Source organism: Metopolophium dirhodum, chromosome 5 (genome assembly GCF_019925205.1).
Source record: "Metopolophium dirhodum isolate CAU chromosome 5, ASM1992520v1, whole genome shotgun sequence".
Taxonomy (NCBI): domain Eukaryota; kingdom Metazoa; phylum Arthropoda; class Insecta; order Hemiptera; family Aphididae; genus Metopolophium; species Metopolophium dirhodum.
This window is the reverse complement of record NC_083564.1, coordinates 13,898,377-13,914,653: the sequence shown is the minus strand read 5'-3', so window position 1 is coordinate 13,914,653 and position 16,277 is coordinate 13,898,377. Positions and strand designations below refer to the sequence as shown.

At 28.0% G+C, this 16,277-nt stretch overlaps 1 protein-coding gene across 2 annotated transcripts; it reads right to left on the bottom strand.

The window, feature by feature from the left end:
* Window positions 1-397: 397 nt before the first annotated feature.
* Window positions 398-11,585, bottom strand: LOC132944286 (transmembrane protein 165). 2 transcript variants are annotated; one of them, XM_061013551.1, is made up of 6 exons: window positions 10,447-11,585; window positions 7,548-7,723; window positions 1,562-1,681; window positions 1,006-1,170; window positions 835-940; window positions 398-763 (listed from the first exon to the last, which is right to left on the bottom strand). In XM_061013551.1, exons 1-6 carry the CDS (start codon window positions 10,769-10,771, stop codon window positions 684-686), a joined length of 972 nt encoding a protein of 323 aa, XP_060869534.1. In that variant the 5' UTR covers window positions 10,772-11,585; the 3' UTR covers window positions 398-683. The 2 variants fall into 2 exon arrangements, with proteins under 2 accessions (XP_060869534.1, XP_060869535.1); XM_061013552.1 differs by lacking the exon at window positions 1,562-1,681.
* Window positions 11,586-16,277: the final 4,692 nt, after the last annotated feature.

Genomic DNA, 16,277 nt, shown 5'->3' with positions numbered 1-16,277 from the left:
TCTTATATACGGGTTCTTAGAAAAACATAAAATAAAATAAAATAGACATATAATAAAATATAATATTGAAGTTGGTAAGAAGACATATCGGGAAGAGATAAATATCTCCAACAATTAAATATATGATCTTATATGTACATTGATTAACGACAAGATGTTACAACCAAATACATAACAGTAATTGTATGGAAAAAGAAGAAGTTAAAGTAATATTTCATGTTATTTATAATGAAAAAAAAATATATTATACAAATAGAATTCATTCAATGTTAAAAATAACATAATGATATATGATTATGACATATTCAAACAAACTATAATTTATTTGTATGATACTTATCATACATAGTTAGATAATTAAAACTATTAAAATATAATTAAATAATTGACAAGAGTATTTAGGCAAATATATCAATTTTATTATCATTCACAGTTTATATACTATACATTGTTATACCTTATGGCAATAAATCTCATTAATAATACTTTATTTATACAAATATAACATATATATAAATCAATAATACAAAAATTATCCAATATTATTGAATTTTAAACTTGAATGAAAGCATACACTAAAATAAGAGTAGTGAAATATAAATATCACAGATGAACTAAGTATGCTGAGCTCTGACACTGGAGCTTTTGCAATGGCCTTAATAGATGTTATGACGTTCCCATGGCTACGTTTCTCCTTCATTTGGATCAAACATTAATGCAGTCACGGCAAACATTATAAATACAACACCGCCCACAATAGTTACTATTAAAAAAAAACAAATACAAAATTTATTATTTCAAGTTTTTATTTATTATTTATTCTAAAATACTTACCAGTTCGAACAGATATTTTTTGAGCAATAAAACGACCACCGATAACAGCTAATCCTGTACATAAAGAATGTCCTAAGACTCCTCCAAGTGCAACACCATAAGCATCCTATAAATGGTTTAACAATTAAAAATCAAAATATACATTTATAGGTCCAATTTAATATTTTATACTTCTCTAGCTGCCAAAATTATAGTGGCTAATTGACTACGGTCTCCCCATTCTGCGAGGAATGTCATAGTAAAAGCTTGAATCAGAGTTTTTGACACAATCAACAAACTCTTACTGCCGAATCGTAATCTACATCTTTTTGGGGCCTGTTGTTCAATGTCTGCATCCTGTTGTATCAAAGTCAATGTCAACACAAAACATATAATTTATTTAGTTTTATAATTGTGCACATAATAATTTCAGATTATATTATATTTCACTTGAGTACTTTAGAGAAATTGCGATTAGGTAATAATTATTACTAAAGTTAAATAATTAAGTGCAATATAAATTACACCTAATCAAAAAGCCTTTGAAAATCTACGAGCGGTTATTTTGCTGGGTAAATATTTCATGCTGCAATGATTTAAAAAAATAAAATACACCTATATTTCTTTTTATTTGTTATTGTTTATTACAATTTAGTAAATCGCAATAAATAAATTATGAGATATAGCAGTTTTTGTCATTATTATCATATTGTACATTATTGTAGGTATTTTATTCAGTTGTTCTTACCTTAAAGTCAGTACTATTGTCAACAGTCACGTTGATAGTTTCAACCACGGATGGCATAACCGCAGGCGATTTATCGTCTTTCTCGGTGACTGGAGACGCATCTTTATTATTCTTCTTGTTCTTTAGGTATTTAATAATTTATTCCCAAATAATAAACAGCCCAAAGAAGTGTAGAAGAGTAATGTTAAAAAAATGCCAAAATGAAAAAAAAAAAAAAATGAATTAACCTTAAATATTAATTAATAGTTTGAAGACTACAGCAAATAATAAATACAGTTTAAAACTAATACATTTAATACTTAAATTGTAATTACTGATTATCAATAAGGAATGTTTTGGGATTCTGAATAAAGCAAGGCAACTTATGATTTTTAAATAACATGTTTTTAAAATTCATCAGTCATTTTTAATAAAAAAAAAGAAATACATAAGAAAAACTTAAACAAGAATCAGTGTTTAGCAAAATGTTTACCATTTTTAAGTAAACCATGCTCAGCTTACAACTATTTTATAAATGGTGATAATGGTAACACATTTAAATTATAATTCAAATAATTAAAAATAACAATTAACGAATACCCGATACGGAACCACAGATCAAACATTGATTTATCGATTATGGTAGTAAAATTAGTTATATTCGAATTCATAATAATTAATACAAACATTTAGGTCATATATAGATAATTATGGAGTTATAATTATCAAATTAGACACGACCACGCCATTAATGAAAATGACCATCAATTATATGTTATATGTATAATTTATAGGAGCTAACACTCAGTACCTTATCTTTTTTGTCGGACTGTTGGAAATAATAATAGACCCATTATGAATTTTGTTATGAATGTTGTAACAATTCACAGTTTTTCACTTATCAAGCTATTATGTTATAGTAGAAAATAATTTCTAAGGAGGTTGAAAACAGTTTTTTTTAGATGAGCAGGCCTATTTTCATAAAGTTAGTCATTTAATGATGTGATAAGCTATTTTATTGAGAACAGTATTCCAAATTTTATGAAAATAATTACTATTATATGACAATAAGGACCAGTAAAATAATACTTGGAAGTGATATAAGAATTTGTTTTATTTCTCCTACTGTGGGTTAGTTAGTAATTTTATGTTTGGCATTGGTATAATTGCTACAATTTAATAATTTTTAATGAATAGTAAATTAATCCTATATGAAACTTTAATCTGTGTTTATTTAGCTTTTTTTTGGACATTTTAATTATGAAGTGAGTTACTTATACCTGAGTATAAATATATATAAAATATCTACATTTGAAAATGAGTACAAATATTGTTTATCTCATGTGACAGTAGATTTATAAAAAAAAAATTATGAGAGAACTCACTCAGATATTATCTTTATGTTTGAAAATTTACTTAAAATTAAAAACAAATCTCTTTGTTTTCATTACATCAATCGTAAAATTCTGTATAAGATTGATATTCACATCTGTTTAAAGGAGTTTGTAATAAGAAAACTCACTAAAAGTGAAGGTTATTTTACACTAAATCTAAATACATTCTATAATCATTTTCCTTGTGCATATAAAAGATAAGAGTTTTAATAATTGGCAAATTAAGCAAAAACAAATTCATATAAGCTATTATCGCTCAGTAATAAATTATAAACTAAGAACAGATTTTATCATATTATGTTACATACCCAATTAAGGGGACTGAAAATGATCATTATTTTGTGCCAAAACATAATATTTTGTTTATCATATATTCATACAGTCAAACTTATAAAGCGTAATAAATAATATAGTTGTAAATAGATCTGAATTTATCATGAAGCTTACTTGAGAACAACTTAAGTTTTAGATTCTGAGCAGAACAATGAATGTACTGATTTTACAATGATGTGATGTTTTTTTTTAAATTTTTTATTTGTTTGAAAACATCTTATATGGCGTTTAGACATTTTCGCTTTGGCAGCGAAAATTTTTGTTATCTTTTTTGCGTAATGCTCAATACTTATTAAATTATTAAAAGGAGTGACAATTTTTATATCTGAAGTTCTACTGGTTTTTCAAATTTTTCAAAAAACACCAAAAATTCTTTTGCCACTTTTTTTTTAATTTTGTGAAAATTTACAAAATATAAATGCAATAACCATTACATATGTAGTAATATGAAAAAAAAATTTTACAAGCTTCAAATGATTAGTAAAAATTACTGGCAAAAATCCAAAAATGTAAAACGGAAAAAATATACAATTGCATACAAATCTGCGTTTTAGTTATGACTTATGAATTATGAGATATAATTTATGCACACACATTAATGATCAACCATAAGGTATGAAACATATATAACACATACTCTTCTCATACTATTACCATTGATTACCTATAAATATTATAAATTATATAATAATATAATATTTATAATAAATGCTATAACAAACTCCTTAAATAGTGACATAATAAGCTATCTCTTAAAGTTGTAATTAGTGTCATAGAACAAACATTATTCAACCTTTTTTTTTTGCGTGGTATAGAGAGGACCGGAGAAAGAACAAAGTTGCCAATACTTCTCCTCCGAACCCCAAAAATTATATTGCCTACTAGCTGATCCCGTGCACTTCGTTAACCGTTAAATGTACAAACTGTATATATTTATCTTAACTTTTCTCCTGCAGTAGATCGCGGACCCCGTGCTGTTTGTATGTAAGTGTATGATTTAACTCTAAAGTATCAAAGTTATACCAAGTTTGTCATTTTTACGGATTAACCACCAATACATATAATATCAAAACACAGTGTACAAAAAAATTAAATGCATGAACGAATACACTGATTTCACGGCAACCATTATTATTATTATAGCTTAAAAACCCATGGCAACCATTTGTAAACAAAAATTTCCACCGTAAATCTCTAAATCCTCGTTTGAGCACATCCCCTGTTTGGACCTAGGGGGATGATTTGAGAATCTAAACCATCCAAATTCCGAGGCGTCACCCAAACGCATACAAAAAATTCATTCAAATCGGCCCGGCTGTACGACCATAATATGCCTATCCATATTTACATTATATTGTTAATTAATTCAAATGTATGTATTAGCATTTATTATAAATACTAGTAATTATAATCAATGGTAATAGATATTTAATAATTAGAGAATACAAACAAAACAAAAGGTAAAGGAAAAAATATGAAGCATAAGGATAAACACATTTAATTTAATAACCATTATTTATTTTTAATTTAACAAGAAATGGCATAAAAAATTATAAAAGGTAAGCCAAGCATAGATAACACAGATTTTTACCCAAACAATAAACGTGTTCTCGGCACAGGCTAAAAGCAATTAGAACAATCAGTGGCGCACACAAAATAAATAGAGGTAGCAATTTGAATCGGTTACCTCTAAATTGGCTAATAGGCTAATGGCTATAGCCTATAATTATTGAATAGTTTATTTTCAATATTTTTATACGTAGTAGAATTTTTATGATGTAAATATTTTGGAACCAGGGGGTCCACCCACCTACCAAAAAAATCAGTGGTAGCGGCTGCTACCCTTAAACCCTCCAGTGTGCGCCACTGAGAACAATTAGCATTATTGAAATTTTGTGTACCTATCTTTCCAATACTTAAAAATATTTATAGGTAGGTACATATTATAATATTTTTATTTTGTGTTTCATCGCATTTAACTCTCTAAAGTACTCAATAATATAACATAAATAAATACAGCATTTAATACTTGTAAAGTCTTAACTAATAAGTAATATTAGAGTTGATTAATTGTGATATATTTAAATACATAGGGGTTAAAATGCATTTTATGATATTAATAATAGGCATCGATGAAAGGATTATATTTACAGCAATGAGTAGATTGAATTTGTTTACAGAATAAATATAAATGTTACTACTAAAGTAGATTAATTGGACAGAAGAAAACATTTTTTTTTTATAACCATCCAATTTTGTCAATCCAAGCTTTATTATAAATAAAGCCAATTTATAAATAGTACGATAAACATTTATGGATAATACAATGGTAGATAGGTTTCGGATATGGATAGATCATACACAAAATAAGGTACTTTAATTTAAATTTAATTGCAAATAGGTGTGTTAAAATTGTAGTTGTTATAATTACATTTGCTAATTATAATATAACCAAATAAACAATTCTGAGGTAAATGCTCACATAGCTACTGCTACCGACTGCGGTTATACAATATTGGTAAGAAGGCTAAATGATTTGATACCGGACCAATAACTTTTAAGTGTTTCAAAATGAATGTATTAATAATTTTCTGAAATAGGCCAATCTGTCAAATACTTAAGAGGATGCTGCCCATGCATTTTTCGTAGCTAAAGTAATTTAGACACGTTAGACATACCAAAATTTTGTTCACTAGTTTCAATAATGTGCTGTAAGTTTTGATATTAGAGTGATTTGACCTATTATACATTTTTTAGAGAATAAAATTATCTGTGCTTAAGCGTTGGTTTTTATTCAATATTTTAATTTTCAAGCGAGATATGAGCAATTTTAATTTTTGATATTTCACATACCCATATCTTGCTTGAAAATGAAAATTTTGAAAAATTGGCAACGCTTAAACACAGATAATGTTCTTACCTAAAAGTTTTATGATAGGTCAATAACCCTCTAGTATCAAAACTAATAGCACACTATTGAAACTAGTGAACGACAATTTGTTATGTGGTGCGTGTGTAAGACGGAGACAACAAATGTATGGGTAGCGTCCTCTTAAACTAATAATTACTATAGGTACTGAGTAGAGGAATAAGACGACCATTAAGATTCATACTATATAAATACTAGTATTTATAATCAATGGTACTACCAAATTACTTTAGCTACAATAAATAAACTTTTTCACAAAAAAAGAATTATTGATAGTTGTTATTTTGCATTTTTATAATTCGATTTGATTCTTTAAAATATCATGTACCTATAATATATAATATTTTATATTCATTGATTATAATTTTAAATTCATTGAAAAAAAATAACTATTGGGCCGTTACCACAAAATTGGGTGTTATGTAATTTTTCAAATATGATTTATATTTGTGTTCTATAGACTAAGTAAAAACAATTTTCTTATTCTATATTATGCTTAATCATTCTGAGAAATCTGGTATTTATTACAATTTCCTGTTATTTCTATTTAAATTCTTTTTTTCTGGGAAACAATAGTAAATAAATTGATGTTCTACTAAAGTTTGTGTATTTTTTTAATTTTTTTTTTCAATATTTACTCATATATTAATATCTAGGTAAATGTATAAGTATATAACTTACTTATAAAATTATATTTTAGTTTTTAACATTTAAATATATTATTTTTGTTTAACAAGTGAAGGGATTTATCACAATTACATACATTATTATTTACTATACACAAATACTCAATGTAATTTTCAAAATATTTTGATTTTAGCGATGTTTAGGTACTTATTCACACAAATAAGCTGTATATGGTATGCCGGTATCAACATAATAGTTATATGCAGTTATAACATTAAAATAATATCTACATAATAACTTGATTTTACATATCAATATTATTTTTCCATTATTTATGATAGTTAGAAGATGAATGACTATGACAATATTACAAAATATGTTGGTCTTGACTTAGGGTATGTACATTTTTTTAGCAAAAATTAGTACAACCTTCTTTTTGTATAAAATATCTTTAGAAATATAGGCTGACAAGGCTGAGTGAATGTTGATTGAATTTTTTTTATTGTGTGTATGATATAACCAATTTAACCCAAGTAAGTACTGATATATTTAATTGAGGTATAATATTATGTTATTGGTTAAAAACTGAGACACCAAGCATTTAGTTTTATATAGCACCACTTTCATTAACACATACTAATTTTTAAAATAACATACACAAAAAATAAAGTTGTTTGCCAAATTAAAGCTTTCTGCTTATTTATAGATAAAACTTAATTTTTACCTCATCATCTTTTCGTCGTAAATTTGCTTGTACTTCTTCAAGTTCATCTTGTCCTTCATTAGGAGACATTTTGAAACCTTCTCTTAACATTTTAAGTCCAAACACAGCAAACAAAGCTGTTGATATGTAATATGTGTACGCTCGAGGTATAACTGTTGCTGCATATCCAAATAAAACTGTAAAAGAAAATAAAATATAATAAAATTAAAAATTTTCTTCAAAAGGGTATTATTGGAAACCTTATTGGAAACATTTTATATTATATAGGGTGATTTACCAAGCATACTCACTTATATGTTTCCTATAATCCATGCTTTTAATCAAATTCTGAGTATTGGAGTTTTTAAGTAGGGTACAGTTTTAAGATTTTTTATACTATTAAGTGTCCTGATTGAATTATATACCTGTTTTTAAATTGAAAACCAACCTATTTTAATGAAAATTATAAAATAAATAATTCGTTTTTAAAATGTTGTTGAAGGTACCTACTATTTAAATTAAAATTGGAGAAGTAGTTTCTTAGTTATTAATCTTTAAGTATAGTATATAGATGTAAGGATAATTTTCTATATAGTACTAGGTTCATAAGATATAGAGGCTCTCATAATGTGAAAATTATGGTACCTACCTAACTAATCTTAATTTATAGTTTCAATAAGTACCTATTTGGTACAATGAATAAAAATAAGTAGGTAATAACTTATAAATTATTCATTTGAATTTCAGTTTAGTATATTTTGATTTCAAATGAATCATTATTTTTAAAAAATGAAATTCAAATAGGGTACCTATGTACTTAATTTAAAACTGTGATTTTCATTAGAAAAACAGAAGTTTATATCACTTTCAGAATACCGGTTGTCTCTTTGCAGGTAGGTTAGGTAGACGTAACAATTTCCCAAATTCAGTTTAAATAAATGCATATTTTAGGGTTGAGCAAGTTTGGTGTATGACCCTATATTATGTACACATATTAGGTACATAAATAGTTTCAGAATCCTAAATACTGTATGTCATTACATAACAAAACAATATAAACAATTGAATATGTCAAAACTTTCAATGTTGGCATTTCACCATAGTTACTAACAAAGAGTAATAGCATTGAGTATATATAAGTATGTCTATAGGCATTCAATAGTCAATGGTAATAGGTAAATATAGTGTACATTTGTTGTTACTGCAGTATTGTACACTATACAAATATTACGACAGTTATAGGTATACAGATAACAAAAACTTTTTAATAGTTATGTTATTATACCCTTTAATTATTTAATAACATATAATTTTAATTATTCTAAAGCTATTTATTACTACTTAATAAAATATATTTCTATAGAAATAGAAATTCACTAGGTAATAAAATGTTCCTATATTTTTATCATAGGTTCAAGAAAAAATTATACCTAGGTAAAAATGAACATTTAACTACACAATTTTTGATTTTAATACCTAGGAGGCTAATAGGTTAGGTTAGTTAACCTATCTAATCATTGATGTTTTTTTTTTATTAAAACAAAGAAGTAAGAACCTGAGGGTATACCTAACTAGAATTAATTAAAATCTTGAAGGTATATTAGCTGTACATAGTAAATTTATGTCACATATGACATGTTAAACTATGTATTATGTGGTCCCCAAGTTACTAACCCCTAACCAATTGGTAAACCTAATAATGATGATTGGTGGCACAACTAAGGGGTTGCTACAAATGCATTTTTTTTTTTCTTAGCATTTTGTTCATATTATATTGATAACAATAATTGAGTTCTGCGCATTATTTATTACGTAATTATATCATAGACTCATTAAAAAATATGAGATCAGATTAAATCGAGGATAAAATCTTAGGAGTTATCTTATAGAAGTTATCTTCAGTTCAGAATTGTACAATTTTGTGAAAAAAATGTCATTGGAAGTTTTTAGTCCAGGTAAATTACCTATATAGATTCTAGATATTTCATTAGGTAGGTACTAAGATTAAGTATTTAGGTATTACATTTAAAGCAACACATTTAACAGTCAAATTTCTTATCCACACGAGAAATAACTCAAGTAATTAAATACATATTATTTACTTTGGAAAAACTACTGAAGTTAATGATGAAGAAAAAATGTGTGATATTTAATTGCATATTATTGGAGTCATAGTTACTGTTAAGTTTCCTATTATTGACACAATATTATTAAAAATTTAGTTTAGATTATCAAAAAAAAATCATGAGATGGTTATAGTACTATTGAACATTTTTTTAAGCCATGATAATAGTCATGTCAACCCTTCATTACCATTATAAGATAGGAAGTTACATAATATTATATAAATCATCAAATAATAAATTAAATACCTACACAAAATGTGTTTTGGTTATTTTTATTTTAATGGACATTCTGATTTACCCTATTCATTATTTGTCCATTTTTTTTTTAAAAATTGTACTTTAGGATGTTATGAACATAAATTTATACTGTCTATCTAAAAGTATAAATGCTGTGAACACATAATTTCAGCATCCCCAATATTTGAGCTCAAGTGGTGCCTATAACTAATAAAACAAATTTAAGTGGTGATTAGGTACATAATACGACTTATTACAGAATAATTAATTTTACAACATAAAGGATCATTACCTATATAAACAATTATGAAACAATTTAAAAACTAAAATATAAAATTAATGAATTTACCCAATGTCTAAATAGTTATTTTCTACAATAACCTATAGGTAGATTAATGGTTACTGATTAGTGCCTATCAGACCACACAATTCTAGAGCTACCAATGAATGAATTTATGTAAATCATTTTTATTTATATTTTCATGTATTAAATCTAATGAAGTACCTAGGTACTTAGAATTGTTTTAAGATATAAAATAAATAAATGTAGGTATTACCTGATAAGACGGTCATAAGTGCAAGAGCAGATATAGCACCTGTGAATACTGTAATTCTTGAATGTCGCATGGCCATAATAGCGGCAATGAAAAATGTTTTGTCGCCCAACTCCGAGACAATTATCACAGAAAGTGAAGCAACGAAGGCATGTACCAATCCCAGAGAAACGGTAGGTGTATGTTTCGTTGTTTGCTCAGACGTCAGTGAATCGCCAACGTCCGGTACAATTGTAGGTAGTAGATCTTCATTTTCATCTACTGGGAGTGAACTGGCTATGGCCGTGGCTATCAGGACCACACACAGCAGACTGACTTTTGCAAACATTATTCTTGGTATGAAACTTTACCAGCACGGTTAATAAATTACAATAAAGAGTTTACCCTAACACGGATTGGGTATATGCATAAAGTGTCAACGATTGACGGCGCACTAACTTCACATAGTCAAAATAACATTAAAATAAACTATACGAGTTTTGGTAAGTAATGAAAAAACTAACTCAAAACCACTTGTACAAAAAATATATATATGTAAAATATGTATGTATGTAGTAATAACAATTAAAGCAACGATACTAACCGTTACAGACAACAGTACCTAATGGTAATAATAATATTATAATTTATGATTACTGATGAGTAAAGTTATATTTCGTAAAAAATAATGTACGGCAAAAGAACACAATTGAAATTACGGGCTTAACACGACACGCGTCCAACAATTGTCGAGCCATCTCCGCAATTAACGAACGCTCGCAATCGGCAGGCCCGACGATGATGGGAGGTTAGTGGTTACGTGAAGTGTTTACCGCACGAGAAGCAAGAGCGGCGTGCGTTACAGCGTTCGTCTGTAGTCGTCGACGGCGACGATGATGATGATTGGTGTTGGACCGAGAGCGCCCGTGTGCGTAGTCGGTTCGGTCGTTCGGCTTTCACGTGAACAGTGAACGGCGCACTACAACTTACAAGCAAGTAGTTACCATGATAAACTGATCTAGTATTATACTATTATAGTGATCTCCACACAACGTTATCGTCGCCTTACGACGTGCACACTCGTCAGTCGTCACTCGTGCGATACTGCGATGCCGCCAATGCCGGTGCGGGCATTGGGCATTAAGCAATGAGCATTCCGAGCAGTGTCGATAAGAGGTGGTCGTCGATGGTTGTCGGGCGGGTCGCGGTTCGTTCGCGGCGGCACTCGGCGACTCGTTATCAACGTTGAGTCTATATTATAATAATATGTTGTATAATATTTGTAGTAATAAAATTTGTATTTTGTATAATATTTTATATTTATTATTTACACATATTTTGATTTCTGTTTTCTGCCGCGTGACTTTAACTATAAAAGTGTATTATTTTACATTTGCACAACTGTTGTATACCTAGGTTAAATTACAATAGCAATAATATACGACATACAGTATTACAGTGGCGTAAATTGGGTGTGCAAATGTAGCACTTGCACCACCATATTTCAAATGTGGTGTTGCAAGCTTATATTTTTGCACCACCACAAAATCATAACAATTTGTATACCTACAGTAGTATAGTTTCTACAAGTAGGTACATATTTTATAAATTTTATCTAGAGATTTTCTTCAAAATTGAATTGTTGACCGATGTATGTCGACAGTCTTATCGTGAAAATAATTATATTTTATATAGGTACTCATTTCTATATAAATTATAACTTACAACTTATGAACAATATTAATAAAGTGACTAACGAGCAACGATTAACGTCGATACTCGAGAACGATCACTAATTGGCAGTATACAATACCAGAGTCGCCGAGTTGAGTCTGGTGAGATCATTTCGAGCCCTCTAGGACAAAGTAGGTATTTGGAATAATATAAAAATGTCCACCCTCCCGCAGACCGACGCATTGTACGCATTGTACACATAATTATGTGTTAGCAGCTGGGTGATTCGAAATTTTCATGTCTGGGACAACGTGTTTTTTATGGTGATAAACAAAGCGTTAGAGTGTTAGACATTAAAATCCCATTTTTAGCGGTTTTTTGTAATTTGTCGGTGGTTTTTCATGTGGCATTAAATAACTATTAAGAAAATCGAAAAATTACCTCTCTAAAGTCCCATCTTGATCCAATTTTTTAAAAGATAATATACTATATGTTGAAATCGAAGAACTCCTTCTGGTAGAAATTATTTACATATCTGTGTAAATTATTGGAACTAGAAAGGAACGAAAAATGTTGTTATTTTTCCTTGAAAAACTGAACTCTTTCATTTTCTTGTTTTTTTTTTTTTTATAAAAAGGAATTCGTTCCTTCCAAACACTGGGATTTGAACGCTGTATAATCATTTAAACAATGCGAAATTTGGACAATTGATTTGGGGGGGGGGGGATAAATTTATAAAATCAATACAGACCCGCATAATTTTTTTATTAGGTGGATTTAAGAATGAATATATTTAAAAACTTAGGGGGGCTTAAATAAAACTAGGAAGGGCTAAGCCCCCTATACCCCCAAATTGCGCCTATGCGTATAATATAATAGGTATCAAGCGTTACGTGAAAACGATAACGCTCGAAAATTTTCGCTGCCCGAGTGGGGACTTCTGAACTCTGAATAAAATATTTTCACACCAAAACAAAATAATAAATTATAATCGGTGTTTAAAATATTACTGTGTTTAATTTGCTAAGCCTGCTGTAGGCAAGGGAGTAACCCCCTCTCATTCTTTATAGTTTATATTATTATACGGATAAAATATATTGTCTTGATGGTGCCGCCGCGGTATTGGTAATTGGTATCCGGTTACATTTTAGTATTTTACCGCTACCAATACCAAATACCAATTTATGTATTGACCTGCAATTACGCAACCGCTACCGCCGGTTGAATTATTATTTTAATTTCGACTATTAACGCTGTCTATTGTCAATAAATGAACTAAAATTTAGCGCAACGCATAACCACGACCAGTGAGCATTTACTTATAGCATTACTTATCTGCACATTGGATGAGGTAGAAGAGTTACTAAGTCCTGGACAAACTCCTTTTTTTTCATTTTATTTTATTCCACATAGCCATCATAGTAATGTAAGGCAAGGTATTGAATTAAATGATGTGTGCCTAAAGCCCTAAACTATGATAATTTATAGCTATATAGGGACTTGAAATTTTGACAGTAGTTTTGTAGAACATTGTATCTATCAAAGTTAATTGAATAAAAATTATTTGAATAATTTTCTTACAATTTGAATAAAAATGTATTCGAATATTTTAAAAAGTGAAAACATTATTATTCAAATAATTATAAAATATTATTATTTGAATCATTTTTTTTTATAATTATTCGAATTATTTTTAATCATAATACTGGTATAATATCAGGTGATTATTTTATCATCAACCACTCACTATTTCAAAAAGTATTAATATTTATGAATACATATAGTATTTTAGATGGTTTCTAGTTGTAAAAACATTTTTAAAAATATATTTTTTTTATCCTTGTAATTTTTTAATTTTTCACTTTTTTCAATGACAACATACCGTTTTAATTTAATATTCCAAAATTCAAAGCAGAATATTATATGAGATATAGGACGACGGAGCCAACTGTAGTATGACTAGTATGTATAGCCAAATTGCCTAGCTAGAGCGCGTGTGATCGTTATTTTCTCATTGAGATAAATGTTAAATATTATCATTGATTATAAATACTATTATTTACTAGATATCATCTTATCTTGATGTTTATCTTAGATGAAAAATAAAACGTATACAGATATAAATTCAGCCACGCGTGATCAGCCAAACTGTACACACATGTTGTTGTAGCCTTCGTGTTATGTTTAAATTAGTGTCGTCTAAACTCGTTGGAATTGTTCGTACTTTATACCATTTGACGCAGTTTTTTAAGCAGTAATTGACCCCAGTGTCTACCAGCCGCTGAACCAATTCCCTTTTTGTGAAAAGTAGATTAGGTTTACCAAGTAGCATACCGTATCGCCGTGCATGGTTATATAATACACGTAATCTCTCAAAGCATTGTTGCGGCAGTGACCTTTGGCCACGCGATTAATCAACGATACTCCAATCTAATTAACTTGTAGTCCGTGCAAATTATCATAACAATCTAGTCAATTAGTTAAATATAAATAATAATAATTGTAAAAATAATCCAAGTTTAAAAAACAAGATGATAATTAATGCAAATGTAACTAAACCGAAGACATCTCAGAAACCCGACAACAAATGTAATCTCTCAAGCTCGTCTAACTCAGAACCAACGTCTCCAATTAATTTGTTGATTCAATTAATTTTTGAAAACATTGTTTTCTATATTAAAATTTACTTCAAATGATATCTAGCATCTTTCAAAATTATTAATAAAGTATGATCTCAGGTGAAAAATTTCAAAAAAGTTTTTTGAAATTTTTTTTTAACACAACTTTAAAATTTTACTACTATGCAAACTTTAAAAAATAAAATACCTATTTTTGAATATTTTTTTTCTTTATATAACATTCATTCGTCCATTATCCTAATGCTATAATATTTAAATCTTTATTGTTAATAAACTGAATTATATATATTTTTTAATGAATAGAAACTTAAATATAATATTTCACTTACAAAGGTGATTAAAGTTATAATAAGACATAAGCTGTTTTATTTATGTTATATTTATTAAAAATGTATTTTTCATTTTGTCTGATACTTGTATTTTTAAACGATTTGATAATAATCAAATGTGCTAGGTAGTAGAAACGTATCAAACTAACTGTTCACTGTGTATTATATAACAAAATATTACGATTTTAGTCGATCTACAGCTATTGGACCCACAAGACTTTTTTTTATCAATATACGGTAAGTTATTTCAGTATTTAAGTTAAGTTATTTTATTTAAGCATTATAGATTATTACTAATAGTATTCATTATACTCCTACTTATATAAATAAGACTAGAAACATACTAGAACCATTGTATTTATATTATAATTCATGTTAATATCAACATAAAATTGTAAGAAATTACGTTTAAGTTTATAAGATTTATTAAAATAAAAAGAGGAAATCAAATCTTGGCGGCTCCACAAATGGTGCCAAGAGGATGCGCTTATATTTAGGAACAATATTATAGTTGAAGATGAAATTAATAACATGTCAGCTGTATATTTCAGCTGTATATTATCAGCTGTTGAAATAAGTAAAAACAAAAAACTTGATATAACTTTGATACTTAAGAGTTAAATTATACTCTTACGCACAAACGGCTATAATATGACATAGCACTAATGGACAATGGTGCAAAAATGGCATATCATTTGCGCCAAAATTAATATTTCATATAAATAGTTGTTTAAAAATGTCATACATAATATACACACAAATAAATATAATTAGAATAAATCGGTTAATTTTTTCGATCTTATAAAAAATTGTCAATAATAAATTGTTAAAATATAATATATAGTTCTAAATGTACTTAATATCTATTAAGCGTGAAACACCGGTATCTAGGATCTAAACAACTTTTTTTTCTTATCTCATTTTGGCGCTTCTGTCTTCCACCAATCTAACAGCACAGGGTCCGCGATCTACCGCAGGTAGATTGCCAACCTGATATTATACTGCTGCGAATATCACGGGATAATGCTGGTCGAGATGGCTATACATTTAAGTATAATATAATTTACACTTAAAAAGATATTGCTTCCACATCATATTACACCCAAAAAGAGTTGAATAATCAGGTTTTTTTTTCCTGTTAACGGAAAAGTTAAAATAAGTTTTTAACAGTTATACACTACTTTGCATACAGTTCAATTGCTCTTCATAAAAA